This window comes from Cervus canadensis, chromosome 10, assembly GCF_019320065.1.
Source record: "Cervus canadensis isolate Bull #8, Minnesota chromosome 10, ASM1932006v1, whole genome shotgun sequence".
NCBI lineage: Eukaryota > Metazoa > Chordata > Mammalia > Artiodactyla > Cervidae > Cervus > Cervus canadensis.
In genome coordinates, this window is record NC_057395.1 from 3,986,682 (window position 1) to 4,012,004 (window position 25,323).

General features: G+C 39.3%; 1 protein-coding gene and 1 pseudogene across 4 annotated transcripts in view; one reads left to right on the top strand and one right to left on the bottom strand.

The window, feature by feature from the left end:
* The window catches only part of USP6NL (USP6 N-terminal like), a 138,281-nt gene that overhangs the window by 64,988 nt on the left and 47,970 nt on the right, over window positions 1-25,323 (top strand). For 3 of the 4 annotated variants that reach the window (XM_043478765.1, XM_043478767.1, XM_043478766.1), the window contains exons 3-4: window positions 17,874-17,941; window positions 19,757-19,839. In XM_043478765.1, coding sequence (XP_043334700.1) covers window positions 17,874-17,941; window positions 19,757-19,839 — 151 coding nt within the window. Of the gene's footprint in view, window positions 1-13,769; window positions 14,090-17,873; window positions 17,942-19,756; window positions 19,840-25,323 lie in introns of those variants that run through there. The other variant, XM_043478764.1, reaches the window with a different exon arrangement.
* LOC122447969 lies at window positions 7,519-8,190 on the bottom strand (annotated as a pseudogene).

The window sequence follows — 25,323 nt, forward strand, 5'->3', positions numbered from 1 at the left end:
ATAGATGCTTAATCTCTTCCTGCGCTGACACAGGTCCCCTGCCTGCTTGGGCTGCTGGAGGTGAAAGTATTAATTGGTTTTCTTTTGGTCATTGGAAAGAGATAGTCCCCATCTCTTAGAATTTCTGTTTTTCCTTTCCTTCCTTTAGAGCAGTAAAGACAACTGGAAGGTGAGGCCATTCCATCAGGAAAAGCTGAGGTGGCCTTGCACTTGAGAGGGGTCTCTGGAGGCTAAAACAAGGGTTCATCTGCTTGTGCAGAAGCAGCTCTGTTGGATAAACAGTCAATCTCAGCCTTTTCCTGAGGAAGGATTTTTCTCCTGCTCATTATCTTGACAGTTGTTAACACTTTCATGTGTAGGTTTTGATAAGGTGGCACATGTACATGGTAAACAGTTCAAGGGTATTGAAGGTTATCCAGTGAAAGATAAGTGTCCTTTCCACTCGTCTTCCCCAGACAACTGCCGTTAACTTTGTGTATTAATGTTCATCTCTGACCCCTGTCGTGTGTTACACACACTGTTGTGAACCTTGACATTTTCCCCCTCTACTTACAGTATATCTTTGAGATGAATCCAAGTCAAATCAGTACAGAATATTGCTTCATGATTTTTAATAGCTGAATTGAGGGACATTTTACATCATTTCCTATCATTTTGCTGCTTTGGGAAGTTGGCCATGTTTATTTACTCATAAAAGAGGAATTGCATTACTGTCCTAAATGCATTTTGTAATTTCGGATCGTTTACTCATTGAGTGGTTAATAGTGCTTTCTAAGAAATACTTCCTGCAATGAGAAGGATGGCAGGTCTTTAATATGAAGTGTGTTTTTGTAGTTAGTCTTCTGGAGTATGGTAATCTTTTATGTGGAAGTTCTCATAACTCATCATGCTGGAAGAGGCTGTCTCCCACTTAGTGACTTAAAAGAGTTTTATTGCTTGGCTGCTGTGTACAAAAAAAAAAAATTGTTTAGAATCTGATTGAGCCTGTGTATAAGTTTTGAGGTAAATTGAGAGTGAGGCATTGGGGTGGGAATGGAATTTATAGGTTACTGACAAGAACACTAAATGTGAATTTTCAGGGTCTCCAGGCAAGTTGTTACCTGGAGCCCAGTGGCATCCCTTTCCCCTTTTCTTTCATCAGTCAATTGCATTTAAGATTTTTGTCTTGTTTTTAAACCTCGAATGTAGTGGTGCAAGTTTCTTTGGAAATCTATATGCTATGACTGCTTTTTTTCTCAGGTATGTCATATACATTATCTGGAAGGTAATGTATACAACATTATATAGGCATTTCATAATATTAAAGGAATATATCTTTGGATGTGTTTAGACTTGTTTTTAAACTTTGTGACGGCATCTGGTCTTTCTTTAAATTGTGCACATTTGTGTTCCAAGGTAATACTCAGATTGCACTGTTGGACTGCTTTAGTGAGTAAATACTGTGAGAAACAGCTCTGCCTCCATTGGAACAAAGGTGTGAGAAACTCACTTCTCATTCCTTTAGCTTTGGTGAACAGTGTCTGTTTCGTTTTATTAAGGTGTCTTTGTCAGGGAAACTCTGGAATCTTTGTACAGTATTATTTATTACAAATAACCAATAGTAGATGTGTTGGGAATTTTTTTTTTTTAAGTCTGATATACTTTCGAGCTGATGAATCTTTACTCTGAAGAGCGATATGTGTTGTATATAGAAAGAAACGTGTGGTTGAAAGGTTTGGAAAAGAAGAAGTGTTGGATTGGGTTATGATGAACGGACAGTATGTAAGATGCCCTTGGTGGGGAGCCCTGCTCTCCTGTTTTCCTGCCCAGGGTCTGGCGGTTGATAACTAGTAAAGCATTTTTTTTTTTTAAAGCTTACTTGTATCTAGTTGTGTATGAAAACAATATTTAGCTGCCTCAATTTAAACTTTGAAAAAATTTGCTTCCTTGTTTATGATGCTGTGAAAATGCATTTTATATCCATAAAACTATGGCAGCTTTATAGTATCAGTGGAGGAAACCTTGGACACTTGGGTATCTGAAAGTGTAAGGAATAAGTAACTCTGGACAGTAATCAGTTTCAGATGTAGGAAGACTTCTCTTTATTAGAATAGGACACTCGCTGTGGAAATACAACCAGAACAGTAGTTCTGAGCACACTGGAGTTAACTAGCCCACTTTCTGGTGGCCCTGCACCAGTTTCTTGGTAGCATATACCTTATTAATTTAGACACACACATACACTTTCTGTCTCTAGCATAGTGGGCAGGTGGACACAGACTTTGGAGCCTTTCAGATGTGGGTTTGAGTTGAGCTCTGGTGATAATTTAGACTTGGACAAATCGCTTGACCTCTGCATTTTATTTTTGTCATCTGTAAAATGTAAAAGATTATAGAGCTGTTTGAATGAGATTTTCTGTGTACCTAGCATAGTGCTTAATGAGCTGTAAAAGTTCAACAAACAAGTGTGAGCTGTTAACAGGCAGACTAAACTGTTCTTCCTTCCTACGTGTGTGATAAGTCGTTTCAGTCGTGCCCAGCTCCTTGAGACTCTGGACTGAGGCCCGCCAGACTCCTCCATCCATGCCCTCCTCCAGGGAATCTTCCCGACCCGGGGATTGAACCCGGGTCTAATTATGTCTCCTGCACTGGCAGCTGGTGGTTTACCACTAGCACTGCCTGGGAAGCCCCTTCCTTCCTGAGTGGCCTTCATTTTCTCCACAGCTTTTCTGCTCTCTCTTCTTTTCAGAAACATGTTGACTTCCTGTTGACTGGAGAGCATTTCCTTGGCCTCTTGCCCTTGTTTAACACTGCTCTGTGCATTCCTGTTGACAGATCCACTTGATAAGCCTTTGTTCATTTTCCTTTTTTATTTATTCAGAGACCATGTGGAGTGGTAAAGAGCACTCTGGAGCCACATTGCCTTGGTGTGAATGCCAATTCTGCAACTTCAAAGCTGTGTAATCCTTGCAAGTTCATTTACCTAATAATTTTCTTGTCTCTTAAATGAATGATAATGATACCTACTTCATAGTTTTGATGTGAAGACATTAAATGAAATAATATACATAAGACTTTTAGATTGTGCAGAGTAAGTGATAGCTACTACTTATGAGCCTGGCTCTTTGTTGGCACTTAATTCATCAGGAGTCCTGATCAGTGACAGACCCTATTTGTATAGCATTTTGAAGTTTGTTATGCAAAATAAATCTTATCCTATACTGGTCACTCAAATACAACATTGTTAACACAGTTACAGTAACCATGTAAAGAAACATTTCATATTAAACACACATACACATGAGATATGTATAGATCACATCCTTAGGATTTGTTAGGTGAAGTTTGCTGTATGTTGTGAGAATTTTGTGGTATTGTGTTGGACTTTAGGGCTCTCTATCTTTTTTAATGAGCAAATGAATGGCAGCTTCAATATGATGTGAGCACGTAAAACATTTATCGTATCCCAAATTTCTGACTTTTGATGGGCTTTATGTCCCAATTTGAACCTAAGGGCCAGTTGGGGACCGAATACTTGCATAGTTCATACTTTCGCTTATGTGTTAATGCAGTTCTTCCTGTCTGCTACTCAGTTGTTCTGGGTAATACCTAGTTCTTATTTTCGTGTGCCATTTTGAGCACAATTTGGTTTTTACATATTTGCATCTTTGATTTAAAGAGTGGAAAAGTGACCTTTGGGTTGAGAATAAAGCTTGCCAAACTACCTGTGGGATTAGTTATTTGCTATTAGGATGAGCAGTCTGTGAATTCTCTGTCCTATATCTGGCCTTCAAGAATTTGCTGTAATTGCATTATTTCTTATTAAAATCCATTGGGCTGAATTCAGCACAAAGTTTTATTGTAGTTAATAAAACTATACATGCTTACAATTCTGAATGAGCTGAAAAGAATTGTGAAAGTTAAGTAAATGAAGTGAATTCAACAGACTTCTTTCTGCAATCATAGACATTAATCATGAAGGCATTTGATTATGTGATACTATGCATAGCAAATGCGTGGCAAATGTCTGGTACCTATTAAACCCTCACTAAGCAGGTTATAAAGCATCCACAAACAGAGAGTTGCTGCAGACCAATCTTGTGTCATCTGCTAATACAGTCATGCTCTTGTGCTACTGGAAGAACTGCTAAGGTATAATCTTGAGTTTGCCAGCAACTGTAGGCGGGTTGAAGTGAGTAAAATGACTCATGTGCTTGTCTTGGTTCTAAGGATCTGTTGTTGCAATTTTGTCATTCAACCCTGCCGCCAAGTGTGAGAATTAAACTCACATTCAACAAGTAATAATTATGTTTCTCACTAGTAGTAATGGTATTTAAGCATTGTTACATCACTTCACATCCTTGTTCTCTGTGAATCACCTTACACATAAACGTTGGAGTTACTAGTCTGATTTTGGGAGTTCTAGGGAAGCAGTCGGAGAAGGCAATGGCACCCCACTCCAGTACTCTTGCCTGGAAAATCCCATGGATGGAGGAGCCTTGTAGGCTGCGGTCCATGGGGTCGCTAAGAGTCGGACACGACTGAGTGACTTCACTTTCACTTTTCACTTTCATGCATTGGAGAAGGAAATGGCAACCCGCTCCAGTGTTCTTGCCTGGAGAATCCCAGGGACGGGGGGAGCCTGGTGGGCTGCCGTCTATGGGGTCGCACAGAGTCGGACACGACTGATACGACTTAGCAGCAGCAGCAGGGAAGCAGTAGTGATGCTCTTTGTCTTTGAGAAGTAGGGCAGGAGAGATGGACAGATGGAGAGCAAAATGCCTCCTGTGTTGGCTGATGGAGGACATGACATTAGATCTGAAGTGGAAAGGACTTACTAGCCTCTCTTGATTTAGATTTACCCACCGGGTGACTAGCACAGCCAAGCCAACCCCCAGCTTCTGAGAGGAGTAAGGGGAGAGAAGGGGGGAGTTGGGAACATTGCTCTAGTGAAGGCCCTTCATGAAGTATGATGTGGGTACACAGCCAAGTGAGCAAGACCTTCCCATAAAGCAAGCAAGACAGTAATGGTCTGTGAGTAGGCTGGGGAGCTAGAAGAGGGGAAAATGTGAGGGGTATAGATGGGAACACAGATATAACAAGTCTCTGGTTTCTTCATCTTCCAGGAGCCACACATGTACATACGCACACTTATTCATGTATGTCTTCATTCGTTCCTTAATGAATATGTCTTGTAAATAATCCTAAGTGCTACTTAGATTGTGACTTCTCATGTCTGAGTCTTAATAAAATTTCAAGTGCTCCCTTGAAATAGTACTTTAAAAAAAAAAAACAATAAAATACATGAGAAAGCAAAGAATCTTTAGCAAGTTCAGTTCAGTTGCTCAGTTGTGTCTGTCTCTTTGCAACCCCATGGACTGCACCACACCAGGCTTCCCTGTCCATCACCAGCTCCCGGAGCCTACTCAAGCTCATGTCCATCGAGTCCGTGATGCCATCCAACTCTCTCATCCTCTCATCCTCTTCTCCTCCCGCCTTCAATCTTTCCCAGCATCAAGGTCTTTTCCAGTGAATCGGTTCTTCGTATCAGGTGGCCAGAGTATTGGAGCTTCAGCTTCAGCATCAGTCCTTCCAATGAACACCCAGGACTGATCTCCTTTAGGATGGACTGGTTGGATCTCCTTGCAGTCCAAGGGACTCTCAAGAGTCCTTTCCAGCACCACAGTTCAAAAGCATCAATTCTTCGGCGCTCAGCTTTCTTTATAGTCCAACTCTCACATCCATACATGACTACTGGGAAAAATATAACTTTGACTAGATGGACCTTTGTTGGCAGAGTAATGTTTCTGCTTTTTAATATGCTGTCTAGGTTTGTCATAGCTTTTCTTCCAAGGCACAAGCGAGCGTCTTTTAATTTCATGGCTACAGCCACCATCTGCAGTGATTTTGAAGCCCCCCCAAATAAAGTCTGTCACAGTTTCCATTGTTTCCCCATCTATTTGCCATGAAGTGATGGGACCGGATGCCATGATCTTAGTTTTCTGAATGTTGAGGTGTTTTTGTTTTTTTATCTTAATAACATTTATTTCTCTCATGAAGTTTCTTTAAAAAAAAAACACTGGAATTTAGAAGAGATAAAGGTAAAACAAGGAGTGAAATAACTATAAATGTTCTTCTACTTCAAAAATTGCCTGACATCTGAGCCAGAAGACTTTCTGCATCTATCAGTGATTTCTTCTTCATGTGTCGTAGAAAGAGTTCAACATGCTTTACAAAATCCATTATATTTTAAGACCATTTCCAATATCTGCTATCATAAATCAAGAAATCCATTTATTCAAGGTTACTTATGGGGAATTAATCACATAGAAAATTTTAACAACTTCTTTTTCAAAAATTAAAGTACAAGTACTTTACTGTATTTGGCATTCCTATACATAATGATGTGAATTCAAAGACTGAAAGCATTAAGGGTATATAATTAAAATTCATAGGCTTAGACATTTTAAAAGTTTTAATATTTAGAATTGTCAGTAACAAATATTACAGAAAAACAAATCAGAATATAAATACAATGTACTCTTCTTCCAATTTCTCCTCTGATTAAGTGGCATTATATAACATACAAAATTGTTCCAAAATACTGGTACATACTTGTTATACCCTCATAAATATTTTAAAAAATCTGAAAAAATCAAGGCCAAGTTAACCATGGGCACTGTGTGCAAGGAACAGAAACTCATGGACTCCTCCACTTCTGAGGACTTCTAAAACCGACCTCCCTAATTCCAAGGGAAAATTTGCTCAAAAGAGAAAATTAAAAACAGGTCAGCCATGCATTAATAGCATTGATAGGGTATAGCTATTATGTCAAATTCAGCCATCAATATACAACCTCATTTCCCATCTAAAGTTAATGAGAATGTATTTTACTTTAAATGGGACATAGTGGCAAAGTGCCAAGAATTAAAGAATAACCTTAAAGTCTTAATTTCATACTTCAAATATCACAAAAAGCAGTAATTCCCCAAATCATGAAAGCATAATGAAATAACTACACAGAAAAAATGGACATTTAAGTCATTTCACTCTTTCATAATATCATATAGTGAGAACAGATGTATTTATAACTTCAGCATACTTCATAAAATCATTACTTATCGAAATAGACAAATGTTTACGAGGAACATTTAACTTAAACTTCATAGTTGCTTATAAAATGGCACTTGAGAGACTAACCTAAGCAAATAAGAGTCTGGTCAAGAGACAGTAAAGTATAAATATAAAATATACTACCGTGAAAAAAAAAAAAAAATATACTACCGTGTTGCTTGGGATTACATGTACACACTGCTGTAAATGTATGCATAAACGTAAAATGCATAACCAACAAGGACATACTGTGGAGCAAGTGGAACTCCGTTCGGTGTTATGCGGCACCCTGGATGGGAGAGGAGTTTGGGGGAGAATTGATACATGCATGTGTAGGGCTGAGTCCTTTGGCTATTCACCTGAAACTATGACATTATTAATCAGCTATACTCCCATACAAAGTAAAACATTTAAATATATATACACTACAGTGTTAAAAACCTCATAGTGTTCTATAGGGAAACCAATAAAGATAACAATCTTTCTGGGGGAAAAAGTTTTTACCATTACAAATTTCAAATGCAAGTTTTATACATGAATTCAATAAGGAATACATTTAAACCTTACAGTGCCACATAATCATCGTCCATTTTGTGGAAAACAATAAAAATTATGTACTTTTAAAATATGTGTACATCAAAACTGAAAGGTTAATTTTTACTTTTTCCTTTATTGGCAACTTTGGATGCATTTTTAGGTTTTGGTTCCCAGAGGGCATTTTTTACAAATCTTGAAGCCGCACCCCTGTCCAGCTTGCCAGCCTTTTTCTTGTCTGTTATTTCCTTGACTCTGTTCATGTATACTCTGATTCTCTCCAATTCCTGCTTTACTGGATGTTCCTTGGGATTGACTCCCTGAGTTGCCAAATAAACCCAAAACATTTAATTTAATGTGTAAGCAGAAACTAAATCCACTTTTGCCTGTTCAAGTGGGTCCAACTTCTGCAACAACTCATTTCTAGAAACAGACATCATGGTCTTGAGCATTTCATCCACAGCACAGCACAGCACAGCACAGCACAGCAATGGAATTCTCAAATGTTGATAAATATTCATGAATTTCTACTGGAAAATCTTCATTAATTCCTTCACCTGCCATTACGATCAACTCGCGGGCCTTCCATGTCTGCCTTCTGGAAAGCAGTCGGCAGTGGTTGAATGTTGAGTTTTAAGCCAACTTTTTCACTCTCCTCTTTCACTTTCGTCAAGAGGCTCTTTAGTAAAGGTGATTTTGTTTTGTTTTGTTTTGTTTTGTTTTTTGCAGTGAAGCTATATAGAAGTATTTAGTGAGCAGCTACTGTGTGCCAGGCACTGTGTTAGACAGAAAAGATGCCAAGATGAGTGAGGTACAGTCTTTTGTTCATGGAGATTACAGTTTAATAGGAGTGACTTGGAAATAAGTATGTTCAGTAGATTGTTGTAGGTAAATAGATGGTAAAAGTACAGTGGACCTAAAGGAGCCATGACCAGTTCTACCTAAGTCTGTAGTCATGATTAAATTTGAGGGGAAAATATTATCCTCTCTGTTACAATAATGAAAGCTTGTTAGTAATTGTAGGACTTTAAAATGATTTTGTTTCTCATCCTCTGGAAATCAAGAAGCAAATAATAGAAGCATGCCTTGGAATTATTTTTGAGATTATGATTTAAAATATTTTATTAGTAACAGAAGTACTATAAAGAAAGCTGAGTGCTGAAGAATTGATGCTTTTGACCTGTGGTGTTGGAGAAGACTCTTGAGAGTCCCTTGGACTGCAAGGGGATCCAACCAGTCCATCCTAAAGGAAATCAGTCCTGGGTGTTCATTGGAGGGACTGATGCTGAAGCTGAAACTCCAATACTTTGGCCACCTGATGCGAAGAGCTGACTCATTTGAAAAGACCTTGATGCTGGGAAAGATTGAGGGCAGGAGGAGAAGGGGACAACAGAAGATGAGATGGTTGGATGGCATCACCAACACAATGGACATGGGTTTGGGTGGACTCCAGGAGTTGGTGATGGACAGGGAGGCCTGGCGTGCTGCAGTTCATGGGGTTGCAAAGAGTCGGACACGACTTGAGTGACTGAACTGAACTGAACTGAAATATCTCTCTGATGCTGGGTGCTCCATTTTAAAATATTGGAGATGTGTCCTATTCTTACAGCTCTTAAAATGTATATGCTTACAACTGAAACAGAGCATACAAATGACCTACTAGTTATAAACTGTTGATCCTTTTGTTGGTAAAAGGACCTGGAGAAGTGAAGGGACCCTGTGAAAGGAGGTTGTGATGGCAGTTGGGAAACTGTTGGAAGGAACTCAGTTGAGCAACAAGGTACAGACCTGCTCACAAGGAGGACTTTTACATCTCTCCTCAACCCCACTCACCCTCCTTATTGAAAACTGGGCTTCTGTATAAGAATTTGAAGAAACGTGTTCTGCATATTTAATGAAAAGTTTTTAAATGAAAGCATGACATCATAGAAAATGTTGACATCATGCTGCTAGTGAGATAATAGAAATATTTTGAATGGAAAGGTACAAATCTTATTTATGCTGACAAATAAAAGCTAAAATTGAGGATTTAGGTTTGTTGTTTTGAACACTTTTATCGTATCAGACAATGCATATTACCAGAGGAGGAGTATGAAGATGTATGTGGAAGCTTGTATGGCTCTTCTGAAGTGGCAGTTGGGGCATTTCTGAGGACCTTTGGGTTTATGGCCTTGGTTCTTTCCTGTATTTGGCTTTTAGTCTTTGGCTGCCCCTTTCCTTGATCATGATTAGTTCTGCTATTTTTGTAATTGCAGCTATGATGAGAATCTTGTTGTTATGTTGTTTCCAAGTTAACATGGAAAGAGGGAAGGAAGCCAAATGATTTTTCTAAGATTATTGCTCTAGTGGGAGAAGGAAGAAGGAGAGAAATGGGTTCTTGAGGTTGTACTTTTTTTTTTTTTGATGAGATACTTGTTTAGTGTGGAGTTAACCAAGTTGTGAGAGGCGGAGGTGGGACTGTGCTGGAGGGCTCACAAGCAGCAGATCAGAGTTCGTCCCAGTGGAGGGGTAAAAGGGCTGGAGGTTCTGGATCGTTCCTCACAGGACCACCAGGGGGAGCATTTGGCTAAAGACGTCAAGGTCTCCTGGGATGCCGCTCCAGAATAAATTTGGTTGCAGAGCAGGCATATATCACTTGAAGTGCCGTATTTAATTTCGTCTCTCACAGAATGACCATTTAAAATAAGTGGTGTTTCAGGTTTTCATGTGACTGGTGTGCCTTCCTTTATTTTGTTTGTTTTTAGTTGTATTTTGATGTTTCTAGTACTTCTCCTCTGAGCATTCCTTCCACTCTTGGATCTAGAGCATGGCAAGATAAATGCTGAAATTTTTAGCAGTGGTGCCAATTAAGGTTTTATTATTTTAAAAAACTTTATTATTGAGGTATCTTAGTTCATAATCTGGCTCAGTGGACATGAATTTGAGCAATCTCTGGGAGATAGGGGGGGACGGGGAAGCCTGGCGTGCTCTAGTCCATAGGGTCGCGAAGAGTCAGACATAACTTAGTGACTGAACAACTACAACACCAAAGTCTATAATATACTAAGAAGGTGATCACAAATAACTGAAACATTGTTTAGGCACCATTGATATTCTGGGCCTCTTCTGTTTGAAAGATGAGATGGCATTAAGGAACTCATAGAGATGGATAACTTACTCAGAGAATTTCAGGAAAAAAGCTCTTGTTGTGTGCATGCATTGCAGGGGAGAGGAAAGCCAGCAGCAGCAACTCAGGGACAGGCTTGTCTGTCTTAGTTTTAGGCTGAAAGGTCTGTATGATAGTGACTCTGCCACGCCCTGCGTACTGGGAGAGAGTAAAACGTTCCTCTCTGCAGCATCTTTTTCTCAGCTTGCTTGTGGTTTCTGCTTCCTCATTTTTCTGCTTGCCTTTGGTCACCGTAGCTGGTTAAGCTCTTTACCTCATAATGTTTCATCTTTAGCTCTCATTACAAATTGACTCTCTGCTTTATCCTAGTCACGTTCATAAGAGAGGACTGATTGAATAACTTATGTTAGTGCATTAGGAAACTTTACAGCTGTGAAAAAGGGTTGAGGGAGATCCACTGACTTATTGGAACCAACCTGATCTCTCTGTTCAGTGACATCACGTTGGTACCTTGGGAATTGGCCACTACGGTGGGAATCTTCACAGCATGGAAATTGGCAGATGCCCCAAACCAGAGCTCACAGCCTGTACTTCTTCCCTCCGGGAACTGGTTGCTAAGCTTTTACTGGCACACCACTGGGTAGGTGTTGATATGCATAAGCTTGAAGATGCACTGTTAAGCAAGAAAAGAGTAAGATCTAGAATTATATATAGAATGGTTCTAGTTTTTAAATAGAAAAGGGACATTTAAATATATGTGCATGTGCATACATACATGCAGATTCTTGTACAGTGTGGAGAAGAGTTTTGGGAGAGAATGGTGGCTGCTTCTAGGAGGGGGACTTAGGCTTGAAGTGGAGTGTATGCAGCCGTTCAGATCAGAATTCAGTTTTAGACACTGTGTGTGTAGTTGATTCTGAACTTTAAAAGCCAATAAAATTCTTATATAATCATAATGTCAGTAGTCAGTATGGTTTACTTCAGTGTTAAACATAATGATGAGGTGTGTAGGAAGGAAATATAATCCTGACACTGACAGTGTCATGGTCAGATGGATTCACTTTTCCGATATGTATCACATCCATAGTCACACCCCTTTGTGTATACTTCATATCAACATTTGACCATGACTTTTCATCTCTCCCTGCTTTCTTTGTTCTGAGATTTCTAACAGTCCTCTTAGCTCTTTTTGGTGTCTTTTATATGTAAGTGTTTACCATATTGCAATAATGCCGCGGTCTGTATGTTGCCTAGCATCCACTTTCTTCTTGAAGAAACTTTGCATTCCCTCTTCTAATGCAGTCTAGTAACTCTCTAGGCAGCTACCCAGTTGGTATCTGGAAATGTCCAATTTTAGCCTCTGGAGATTTCACAGATCTAGTGTCTGCTCCTCATTTTGATTCTGTTAAAGAAAAAAATTATTCTAACACTTATTACAACAATAAACAAGACTTTATTCAGGATGTTGCAAGGAGTGTCAAGAATATCACAATAGGGGAGAAGGATAGGGCTCAACTCCAAGTACAGTAAGGGATTTATCATTAATTCGCTAAGTGAGGGCTTTGGTGGATGGAAAGTTACTAAGAGGAGACCTCAGGGATGGGGGAATTTTGCTAAACCTGTGTAACAGGATTTTAGGTAGAGACAGGCCAGGGTTACTAGATGTCAAGGATGGAGGAGGAGAAATCTGACCAGATCGCAAAGGTGATGAGGTATCAAGGGTGGGGGAATTCCCTGATTTAGCAGGATGCTTGCTACAGCTGGGTGAGGCAGGCTGAAGACAGGATGGAGGCCAAGGTCAAGGCCTAGTAAAGAAGATGACTGAAGTTTGGACAAGGAGAGAGTCTTTGTCAAAGAAACATTGTTGAGGCAGTAAACTTTGAATCATTGTATTAGTTTCCTCTTGCTGCCTGTCACAAACCTGGTGGCTTAAAGCAACAAAATTGATCCTCCTACTATTCTGGAGGATGGAAGTATACAAACAACTGATTTAAGTATGAAGAAAAAATAAAAACATTTACAGATAGTACAAGGTGTGTTGAGCTGAAGATTGACTCCCCACAACATCCTGATCTCTGTTCACATCCTAATCTCTGGGAGGTGTGGATGTACCTAATATGTCAAAAGGGATTTGTGGATGTAATTAAATAAGGGTTTTTCAAATGGGAAGGTGATCCTGAATCATGAAGGTGGACACAGTGTCATCACAGGAATCTTATGAGAAGAGGACAAGAAGGTCAGAGGAGGGAGGAGATTTGAGGATGGAGGCAAGAGGTTGGAGTGATGTGAAGGAAGGGGCCAGGAGCCAAGGAAAGCAGGCAGCCTCAGAAGCTCAAAGAGACAAGGGGACACCCGCCACCCCGCACCCCCACATCCTGGTTTATGATTTGAACTTTTAACCCTTTCTCTGAGTTTCTGAGATGTTTTGCCTATGTTGAATATTACAATTGGCTTAAGCTTAAGTGTAAGTTAAGTTTGATTGTAAACGTGATTCATTAGTGTCCAGTTAAGTGTAATTAATGTGCATTAGGCATGCCTTTAACATGGCTGTCATGTTTGCAAAGTTGTTCCCATATTGTAGGTCCCAACCCATTTTCAAAAAGAGGAAGGACACGATGAAGGGAAGAAGGCGAGACTCAACAGAATAGAGGAGAGCACTTCCCAGTGCTGCCCTGCAGCAGTTACGCATGTTGTATCATGAAACTTTATTTCACTTGTAAATGTGTGCTGTGTGAAATATTTCCCAAACCCTCCAGAATTTAGTATGTATTTGCTTAGTGTCTGAAAGGGGCTGAAGCTTTCACATTAAAAAGTATCATTAAAATTGTTATAAAATGTACTTGAGAAGAGTATTCATACTTAGGTTTAGTTTGTTTTAAATAAAAATTTTCTTTGTTGCTCCAAGACAAGTTTTGTTAAAAGTAGTAAGAATGTGGCTAATTTTTGAAGCGCAAGATTAAGGCTTACTCAAAGCCCCTGTTTGTTACTAGCTGGAATGCTGGGTGTAGGCTGGTGGCTCATACTTGGGATGGAGCCTGAGAGGCATGTTTTTACCCTCAACAAACATCATCTTTGTTTGAGTATCTGTAGTCTGTGTAACCACAGCAAGGTCTTTTTTCTCCCTTAGAATATATCTCAAACCTTTTCTTTCTTGTGTTTGTTTCACAAATAGTTTAAAGCAGAGCTGCCTTCCACACTTGTGTTTCAGTTTGTTGCAGAATATGTGAGGGACCGCCTAACACTGTTGGTGTGCTTGCAACTGGAAAGCAGTAATGGAGTCTTGGTGTAGATAAATTTACTCTATGAGGACTGAAGCTGTTGTTAATTCCCAGGGCCAGACTGGTTATCTAACAAAGGGTAAAGTACTTTTTATGTTAAAATATATATTTATTTAACATTCATCTGTCAAAATGTATAATAGGAAAAATGGTCTGTCAATTTTGTGTCATTGGATTGAATTTAAAATTTAAAACCTTTGAATGAATTGTTCATTACAGTCTGGGGCTATTACAGTTCAAGTGGATGCTTTATTCTTAAAAGTTCTTATGTTTACATGGAATTAGAGGTGTTTGTAAAATGCTGTCGCTATTTTCTTCTGTACATTTGTGCCTCGAGATGTTTTATATATACTTGAGTTTTTAATCCAAATGTCTTTTGATCCTTCACTGCTTAAAATGTGCCTCTTATACTTTGAGACATTCTAATATTAGATGGAAAATCAGTTAAAATAATTGGATTGAGTTTGAGTTGAATGTTGCGATAGGCTTCTTGTCTGATGAGGTGCGGTTAAGTGCCCAGGCCTGCACTGGTGTTTAACGGTTGCCTGGAAGCCGGTGCGCAGTTGCACACACAGGACAGCTGCGATGCCCTCCGTGGTCAGTGTTTTTAGGGCAGATGCTTTGTTCTGCAGTGGAATTTCTAAATAAGCAATCAGAACAAAGCCATAGGGATTATTCTACTATAATTCTTAATAAACTTCTCAGCCATAGATAAGACAGTGTGAAGCATAATTTAATTACAGTGAATTCTGCATAAGGACACTACTTACTGGAAAGATGATTGCCTTAAATGATGTCTCTAAACTCAGTGTCGGGAAAGATTGGCATTTCATTTAGTCTCTTCAAAGAAGCAGGTTTGGCTATATTTTATAAGAGAGGTTGACTTTAAATCTGTTCTTTCTTACATTTATTAATAACACAGATTTTTCTCCTCATGGGGAAATAACAAGAGCTTTCTAAAGGAATTTAAGACTAGCACTTACTTGATTCAGAGTCAACTACGCTAATCATTTTAATCATTTTTATCCCATAACATTAGAGCACAGTTTCATCCAGTTCCAGTACAGCCTCTATTATTGGCTAGGTTTTCCTTTCTAGAAATTTCTAGACTGGAGATGGATCCATGTAAAGCATAGTATCTTGCAGTTTGCCACAAAGATTTTTTTTTTTTTTAAGATGTTTTCTGGGGATGTTTTATATCTTCATTTCCCAGCTCTATACTGTTTCCAGTTCTTATCTTAATACTTTTATTAAACTTTTCATTGTTAGAAATATAGTTGAGATTCCTAGGACTAGTAGCAGAACTAAAGGACTGGTATAAAATACTTCAAGAAAGCCCTCATTTATTGAATTTTGCCCAGTCACCATAGAAATTCATGCTTAGCTGTTCTGATACTGGAAATGGAATTTATTGTGTGGTCAGGGTTCCTGAGTTTAATTTCTGTTCATTTGCTTCCCCTGCCCTTTTGGTAGGTGTATGAATGCTATGTGTTAAAACTGGGTAAAGGAAGAGGGGGAAAGGAGTTGAGGAGGGTCCCTAAGTCTAAAATAAGATAATTCGTATGTGTAATTGAGCTGAGTATCCCAGACTGCTGACTGCATCACGTGTGTGCCAAGTTGCTTCAGTCATAGCTAACTCTTTGTGACCCTATGGGCTGTAGCCCGCCAGGCTCCTCTGTCCATAGGATGTTCCAGGGAAGAATACTGGAGTGGGTTGCCATGCCCTCCTTCAGGGGATCTTCTTGACCCAGGGATGGAACCTGCATCTCTCATGTCTCCTGCGTTGGCAGGTGGACTCTTTGCCACTAGTGCCACCTGGGATGCATTATTTTACTGAAAATCTGAACGACTGATCTATATTTTTTGTTATTTTATCGGACCATTGTGTTATTCACATTTCCCTCAAAGGTTTGCAACTGACACTTTGAGAAAAGCAGTGGCATAAACACTTTTTCCCCCAAATAAGCTTTAAGAAATTGACAGATTTCCGTTGTGCTATTTTTACTATTATAAACAACCTTGTTATCTCCTTGTCATAAATTCCTAGAGGTGGAACTGTTGGGTAAAGGAGATGCCTGTTTTGCAGATTTTTGATATGTTTTATCAAGATGCTTTCCAGAAAGAGTTGATACATTTGTGAGTCCACCGACTGTCAGTAAGGGCACATCTCCCCACACTGTATGGAGATTGAGTAATATCAGTGCATTTTGGGGTCAGTCTGAGATAGGTGCAAAGTGGTATTTTAAAACTTGCATTTCTTTAGTTTCTGATGACTTGATTCCCCCTGCCCTGCATGTCTTGGCTTTTAAAATTAGCTTTTATTTTTGTCAGAACTTTACTTGGTATAAAGATTTAGGATCTGTAAAACTTATTCTGAAAAATAAGCTCACTTCCACACCCCTCCCCACCCGGCTGCCCACCCATAGAAGTAACTGCTCTCCAGTCCCAGCTGATTGATTTTCTATTTACTTCCAAAGCACTAGATAACATGCCTATGTTGCCACTTCCTGTTCTGCAGATTTAGTCATTATCTCATGATTTCCTGCTTTGGAGGTTGAGGATCAGGTTTGCTTCCTTGCACTCAGCCTCTTACATACACACATGCCTCCCTTCAACTCCTGGGAACTTGACTTCTTTAGTCAACTGCTTGTCTTCAGCCCCACCCTCACCTCTTCCCTGGAACCTCCATTGCTTTGCCACTGAGGGCAAGGAGTTAAAGAATCCCCATGTTGTCAGTTTAGGGGGGTTTTAGGAAGAATGAATATAAAAGTGTGTGTTCCATCTGCCATTTTTCACTGGACATCCTTTTTTGCGTCTTTTAGTGATCATTTAATAAAGTAATGGTTAAAATTATGGTCTAAATCCTACCATTGCTGTTTACTAGCTGTATGACCTTAGACAAGTTGGTTAAAATCTTTAAACCTTGTTTTTTCTTTTCCCATCTGTGTAATAGAATTAACAGGATAAGGCCCGGAATTAAGTGTGATAAGGCATGTAAGATCGCTGCTGGCAGGATCTTACTATCTGCCGGGCACTTCCTGAGAACAGGTTGTCTCTGCTTTTACTCCTGTGAATTTCTTGCTCATGACCTTTGCCCAGTTTCCACTGGGATGCTTGTCTTCCTTCTTGACCAGAGGTGCCTTTTATACAGCCGGTCATTGATCTTTTAATTTATGGGATTTGGGTGTGTAATCATATCCATACTGTTTCATGTTTTTATCTCTACTCATCGTCAGACTTACGTTTTTGAAGATAACATGATGGATAATAAGAAAGAAGGGTGTGTGTTGTGGTAAAACTGCACATTATGATAATAGTTGAGACAGTTGATAAGGGGGACCTCAGAGGCTAAATGTAAAGAAATGATTATATTCATCATGTCAGAGAAATATTTTTTTAAACCCTTAAACTCTATCTTGCACTAGTTTATTTTGTGAGTAAATTACCTAAATTTTTAAAAGCCTTCTTGAATGCTCTTCTCATCACCTACCCAGGTGGATTTCATCTGAAAATTTAGAACTCTCATTTCCAGTTTCTACTTTAATTCTTATTTTTATGAAATTAGATCCAAATATAACTCTTGAGGGATAACATTTACATATCCCTAAGTGAATGCTGTGTTAACAGATTTGCTTTCTTTTGAGGGTGGTATGTAATATTGAAATAGTAGATATGTAAATATTTCAAAGTTGTAGTTATGGATACTTAACTCACCCTTGTAAGTTTATTTGTTTTTTGCTGGTTTGTCATTTTAGGCAGCATCAATTTATTGTTTTATTTTCATTCATTTTGTCTTAGTTTTATGATTAATTAACTTTATAAATCTTTAAAAAACAGTTCACTGAAATTTGATCTCTCCACAGATTCAAACCAGGATGTAGCACTTAAACTTGCCCAGGAGCGAGCTGAAATAGTTGCTAAATATGACAGAGTAAGTATTCATCATTACTCTTTAAGTAATTTTTATTTTCAAAAATATAAATAGAAGTGGATTTGCTTTTTGGAGGGCTTAAATTGCAGCGGCAGTTTGTTTATTTTGCATGACTGTTGAAGTCATCTAATTTCTCTGACTTTGTCTCCGTAGTTTCTCTCCCTCCTCCCCTCTTCTCCAGCCATGCTGGCCGCTTATTATTCTTCCAGGCTTGCTCCGGTCTCAGGGCCTTCGCACAGGCTGTTTCTTCTGCCTGGAACACTTGTGTGCTGGATACCCTCATGCCCTTTGGCCTCCTCTTTTTCTTTGCCCTGATGCTCCTAGTGAACTCTTCTCTGATCACACTGTTGAATATCCCCCTCCATCCTCTGGCTTTCTCTGTCCCCTTTCTCTTCTTTATTTTTCACCATAGCTTTTAAAATGTCAGCATGCTTTATTACATTTTGTTGCCTGCTCTCCTTCCTAGAGTGTAAACTCTCCGAGGGTTAGAATTTCTCTTGTTTGATTTGCTCTTGTATCCTAAATACCTACAACAGTTCTGGCTCATACTAGGTATTCAATAAATGTTTTAATTACATTAGTATATAGAGTTAAATACCCATTTTATTTTAATTGAATATGTGATACTGAAAATTGAAAACATGGACCTGAAATTTGAATTGGTACATGATGTATAATCTCTAGCTTTTTATCCTTAAGTTAGTTGTGGAATCTGGTTTTTGATGCCCCAGAATATCACAATTGCTGACGATTTACATATGTCCTTATTAGTACCTTTTATCTCTTGAGATCTATAATGAGTTGTAGCTGTGATCTATAAATGTCATGTTTTATATTTATATTGGTTGCATGTAGTTTTGTATCTGTTATTTTTGATGATTTGTGAGAATAACAGGAACATGAAATTAGAGAAGGCCATCTGGACTGTGCCCTACAGGAACATGCAGGCAGGGCTCAACTTAACAATCTGTTCCCAGAGTTTGTTTTTAAGTTGCTTGTTTGAAACATCAGACACAGTTTCCTATTATTATGACTAGGTTTTAGCATATTCTGCAAGAAACCTAATTAATTTATTTAATTGCTTAACTAATTTAAAACCAATACAACCATCATTTATTCATGCTTGTGTGCATTATTTTCCTGCAGTTAACACTCAGTGACCAGGTCAGGTGTCATGCTAGGCCTTAGGGAGTCAGTGTACAAATATGAGTTACAGGAGTGCTTTGCCCACAAGGCTCTCCTGGCCTTCGTGGGGTAGAACGCGTGAGCTGACTGACTTGTAAATACCCTCAGGTGGAGGCTCCATGAAACAGTCAGGTACAGAGTGTGAAGTGTGAGGGATGGAATAGACCCTTCTGGGGCTCCTGCTCTCAGCAGTGCTGGTTCACCGCTCAGGAGGCGGGTGTGATGGGCAGTGGGCTGAGGACAGAGCGCTGGGCCCACCGGCACTCAGAAGGACCCACGAGGAAGCCAGCGCGGAAGAGCCGGGCAGGGACGGGAGAACCAGGACCCTGTGGTGTCGTGAGGTTGCGTGAGCAACACTGAGGAGCGCACCGGAACAGTTCACTCAGTGAGGGTGCTGGAGTGTCCATGGATCTGATGCTGGGAGGCCGTTGTGACCTTGGCAAGGATAGTATTAGGGCCAGTGGAGCAGGGGAGTGGGGAAGAAGAGAGGCAAAGTAGGTGGTCTGCTCTTCTGAGAAGTTAGGATGAAAAGGCGACATAGTTTTTTCTTCCCCTTGTTTTTTGGTCTTTTTAAGAAATTATTCAGTTTTATACATTCCCAGTAACACTCTTCTTTGTCCCCTTCTATAGGGACGAGAAGGTGCAGAGATTGAACCTTGGGAAGATGCTGATTACCTTGTTTACAAAGTCACGGATAGATTTGGCTTCTTACAGTAAGTTGCATAGTTTGAAAGCTGACTTTTAAAATTATGTTTCTATGGTCACCTATTGCATTGATTTTCTTTGTTTTTAACAGCATTGCTGTGATTAAGATTCCAGGATTAGTCCTGCAGCCTGCTTTTCTTTTTTTTTTAAGTTAAATTCCTGGCATTTTTTTAACCTCTATGATTAAAATTGAACTATAGCTAAGAATATAATCTTTAATATTCATTGTGTTTTAAGAAGAACATTAAGTGCAGTAAATGAATTGTATTAATAATTTAGCAGAATTAAATGGAAATCAATAACAACTTGTATTTAAAAAATAATTATAAGGCATTTTATTTTATATAAATGCATTTAAAAAATAATTAGCAGTCAGAACGTCAGTGTTATGCAGCCTAAAAATGAGCAGTGGCAAGAAATGCCATTGATCTTCCTTACGGTTGGAAGTGTATTTGTGTTATTGCTTCTCAAAATTAATTCCATTTATCCTGAATATGTTGTACAAAGAGTTGAGAAAGGTCTGGAGCACTGTAAAGTAGTTAGAGTGGTTTTGACCCTTGTCCTGCCCTGATAGGAGTCTGCGGGTTCTTGTTCCAGCTTTGTTTAAACAGATGACCCAGGCTGGGGGACTCTGCTACATCTCTATAGTTCGTTTGGTTCCATACAATTTAGTAATTACCTTTGCCGCTTATTCACATTTTCCCCAGTCTCACTTATTATGAAGAGGAAAAAGCCAGGGATTTTTATTTTATGACACATGATTACACTTTGAAGAAAGAATAAAATTTCTTAGGGGGTTCCTAGCAGTAACTTTGTAGTACTCAGACCTTCTTTTTCCTTTCCGTTCCGTTTTCTTGCATTTAGAAAATATTTTGTTGTATCATGTTTTTCTCAAGGTCTCTCAAGCAAACAGAAACAGTTCTGGGAGTTAGAGAATGTGTGCTGTTCTCCTGGCTTTGCTGGTCTCAGTTAACTATTTCACGCCTTATCTGTGAAACAGAAATCATTAACTGCTCTGCCTACTTAGGGCTACTTGAAGCTTTGAAGAAATAAAGTGACAGAATACTACCTACAGGTCTAGACAAACCTCAGGTGTTATTATGATACCTAATCATATCAGCATATCTTAAATGTTCTCCTGAGTAGTTGTAATTAGAAGACTTTGAATTTCAACAGACCAACAAGGGCAGTCTTTAACTATGACGAAAGTACTATTCTTAAAGGAAACCCCCACTTCCACTTTTTTATAAGTAAATCAGACTTGGCCACAATGTGGCAGGAGGTGATGTTTACCTTTGCGTGGGTTCATGTGCAGATCTGAGGTATGTGAATGCTGTTTGAAGGACACTTTGAGCATTTGGCACCTTCAAGATCAGTGGGTCCCCAAATTTCCTGCATGTTAGAATTAGCAGGAGAATGTTTGTTTAAATAGATTTCTGGGTTCTATCTCAGATTTTGATTCACAAGGTAGGCTACAACTCAGCTGATTTTTGACCTATCCAAGTATTTGTGATGGGAGTGAACCACTCTAATAAAAGATGTTTTTATCAAAAAATGGTCTAATACAGTACAAAATAACATGAAAAGGGCTTCCCTGCTGGCTCAGAAGGTAGAAGAATCTGCCTGCAATGCGGAAGACCTGGGTTTGATCCCTGGGCGGGGAAGATCCCCAGGAGAAGGGAATGGCAACTGTCTTGCTGTATCTCACTGTGCACACTGTTCGCTGAACCCAGGATAGGCAAGGCACAAGCTAAGAGGCTGGAAGAAGACTCTATGGAAGGAGCCGTAGGAACTGCAGACACATTTATTCTCTCCTGGCTGATGTAACAGACATGGCATAACCTAACACAACACAACCTCTCTCCTGGATGACGCAGCAGCCGTAGCAGCAGACGTGCTCTATTCTGACCCAACGGACACAGCCATGACGCAGAACTAAATGCTGCTGCCTCCTAGCTCACATATGCACACAGTACCTCCTGACGTGCATGTTCAGTGCCGTAAATGATCTCAGCCGTTACATAGTCATTATTTACAAAACATGGGGCAAGAGAACCTGAACATGCCGTCTTGGCTAATTTGCTCTCTCCCCACAGCAACCCAGTCCAGTATTCTTACCTGGAGAATTCCATGGACAGAGGAGACTGGCAGGCTACAGTCCATGGGGTCCCAAAGAGTTGGACGTGACTGAGCAATTAACACTAACATATATGAAAACCTCTTACATTCCAAAAGGGCCTGGGAGTTAGCTAAATTCTCTTTCCTCATTGCTTATAACAACTAGGTTCTGGCCCAGAAGCCTAACCTGTATTTGGCAATCTAAAAATCACACTCAGTTATTCCACATTTGTTTTCACCTCTGTGCTCAGGTCCATTTGTCTCTAGTGGGAAATAGACCAGTGATTTACCTTAATAACATTAGCTCATATTTATTGAGCACTTACTGTGTGCTGGGCACTGTTCTAAGCTGTTTACATGGATTATTCCTTTCTAAACCTCTTAAACATAGGTACCCTTTTCATCTTTCTTAAGATGAACGGACGCACAGAGAGGTCAAACAGCTTGCCCAGGTTCTGCTTGCAGTAAATGTAACTCCAAGGAACTGACCTTGGCAGCTCACGGCAGAGCCTGAGTTGGGAACTTCTGCGTTCTACTGCCTGTTACTATTACTCCTCTGTAGTTTTAATAAGAGAAACATCACTGAAGCTCTTTGAAATGCCTGGAGGAAAATTAAAGGGGAAAAGAAGAGTGCCTAAGAAGGGGGCCTGTTTGAAATGATTCCTCTCCTGAGATGGATGCTTAGATAGTGGTGAGCTCACCCAGTCTTTGGAAACAAGGCCGAACCAGTTCTCAGGCCAGCCCACTGAATTTTTTATGTACTCTGTGATGCAAACCTAAAGCAGGCCCCACGAAGGAAAATGATGAACATAGAAACGGGGTTGAGTGTGATGTTGTGCTTTATGGAATTTCACACAAGTATTGATTTTTGTTACAGCGCCTCATTTCAGTGAGACACTTTGTTCCAAGGTTGCTGCCGGTGCCTCTGATCACTGGTCACTGTAGACTGGGGTTTTCTACGCTATTGAATAAAGTCATCTGGCGCAGGCATTCAGACCTTGCTCCCTGTCATACCTCGATCAAAAGAGCATTTCTTGCTGCTGTCTTAGTTCTTTGTAATTTTTGATTGGTTCTATGGTAAACATGGATTTTAAGTGTCAATGTCAATAAAATGGTACAAAGTAACTTTGTAGCCTTCTCTGAAGGCTGCTGACTTCATGACAGTTTTTGTAACTTAAATTACTTGTTATGTGAGGAAGGATGACCATAATTAACACGGCACAGGACTAACTTGGTTTTATAGCAGATTTCACAATAAATATAAAAACTGTTGGCAAACCAGCCTGGCTTGCTGGTGGAACAGGATCATCTTTGTTTAGTATGCAGAAATGGGGAGCTGTCCCCAGCTATGTGCCTGTGATGGACTTGCATCTGGAGATTGGAGAAGTCCAGCTTATTTAAGAACTTAGAGAACTTTCAGTATTTGAACTTTCAACTTTTTTTTTTTTTTTCAAAAATAGTCACTGCTCAACAAAGAATGCTTGGTATTTGGATAATGATAGATAATGCTTTTAGGCCACGAGTTATTAATAGAAGAATTACAAGGAAACTTTTTCAAAAAAAGATAAAATTAACACCAAGCCTCAGATTTTCAACCACTTCTTAAAAACGTGTATACATTGTCTGAAGTTTAGAATAACTATATAAATACTTGAAAGCCAGAATAATGGCGTTTTTGTTAAAGAGTATCTGTTTTAATGACAGGGTCTTGAGAACTCACTCCTTCTACCCATCCAGTAATTTTGACTAATTTTGACTAGTGTTAATCTAAGACAAAATTTGCTACAAAATCTGAAGTGAAATTTAGTCAGTATATTGAGCTAACTGATTTTAACAAGTTAGCTAACTTTCATGTTTCCAAATGAAACTTTATCTCATAGTTGCAGAAATACTCCACCTGAGCTATTGATTGAAGAACCACAAGTACATACGATCTAATTAGTAGTTCCTTTAAGCTTACTGGCAGATTGAAAAAACCAATAGATCCAGGTAAGGTCCCATATTTCCAGCTATGACTGTAGTTGTTTTTACTTGGTGTATTTCTACGAGGCGTAGCTTCTTGCTGTCAGCGTAGTGTTTTCTTTAAGCAGTCTCTAGGTGCCTCTTTTCGTTAGAGGACCGACCTTTGTTTTCTAAAGCAGGGGTAGGCAGACATTTCCATGAAGACTAGATCTTAAGTACTTCTTGGCTTTGTGAACCGTATGGTCATTGTTACAGCTATTGAACTCTACCACGGTAGCATGAAAAAAATCATAGACAGTACATAAATGAGCATGGTGGTGTTCCATAACATCTTATGGAAAAACCTGAATGAGCTTTTTGGGCAACCCAAAGTGGCTTAAAGACTTGAACATAAGACCTGAAACTACTAAAAGAAAACTTGCATGGTACGCACTGACTCAATGGACGTGAGTTTGAATAAGCTCCAGGAATTGGTGATGGATAGGGAAGCCTGGTGTGCTGTAGTCCATGGGGTTGCAAAGAGTCAGACACAACTGAGCAACTGAACTGAACTGAAGCTCCTTGTCATTGGTCTTGGTGATGATTTTTTGGATTTGATGCAAAAAGCAAAGTCAAACAAACAAAAAGCAAGTAGAACTACATCAAGGTAAAAACTTTCTGCATAGCAAAGTGAAAGTGAAGTCGCTCAGTCGTGTTTGACTCTTTGCGACCCCATGGACTGTAGCCTACCAGGCTCCTCCCTCCATGGGATTCTCCAGGCAAGAATACTGGAGTGGGTTGCCATTTCCTTAAGGAAACCATGAACAAAATGAAAAGGCAGTCTATTGAATGGGAGAAAAGACTTGCAAATCATGTATCTGATAAGGATTAATACCCAAAATATATAAAGAACTTGTATAACTCTAGCCAAAAAAATCCTCCAAACAATCCAAGAATGAGCAGAGGATCTGAATAGATACTTTCTATTCAGTAGATACATACTTGATGTACAGATGATGAACAAGTCCATGAAAGTGTGTTCAACATCACTAATCATGAGGCAAATGCCAAGTCAAATCACAGTGCAATATCATGTTGCTCCTGTTAGGATGGATATCATCAAAGAGACAAGAAGTAAGTTTTGGCAAAGATGTAGAGAAAAGAGAACCCTTGCACACTATTGGTGGAAGTGTAAATTGATGCAGTTGCTATGAAAAATAGTATGGAGTTTTCTCAAAGAAATTGAAAATAGTACTGCCATATGATTCAGCAACTTTACTTTTGAATATGTATCTGAAGGAAATGAAAGCACTAACTCAAAAATATATCTGCATCCACCATGTTCATTGCAGCATTATTCTCAGTAGCCAAGACACAGAAAGAACCTAAATGTCCATCAACTGATGGACATTTAGTGGTGTTTATCTACAGTG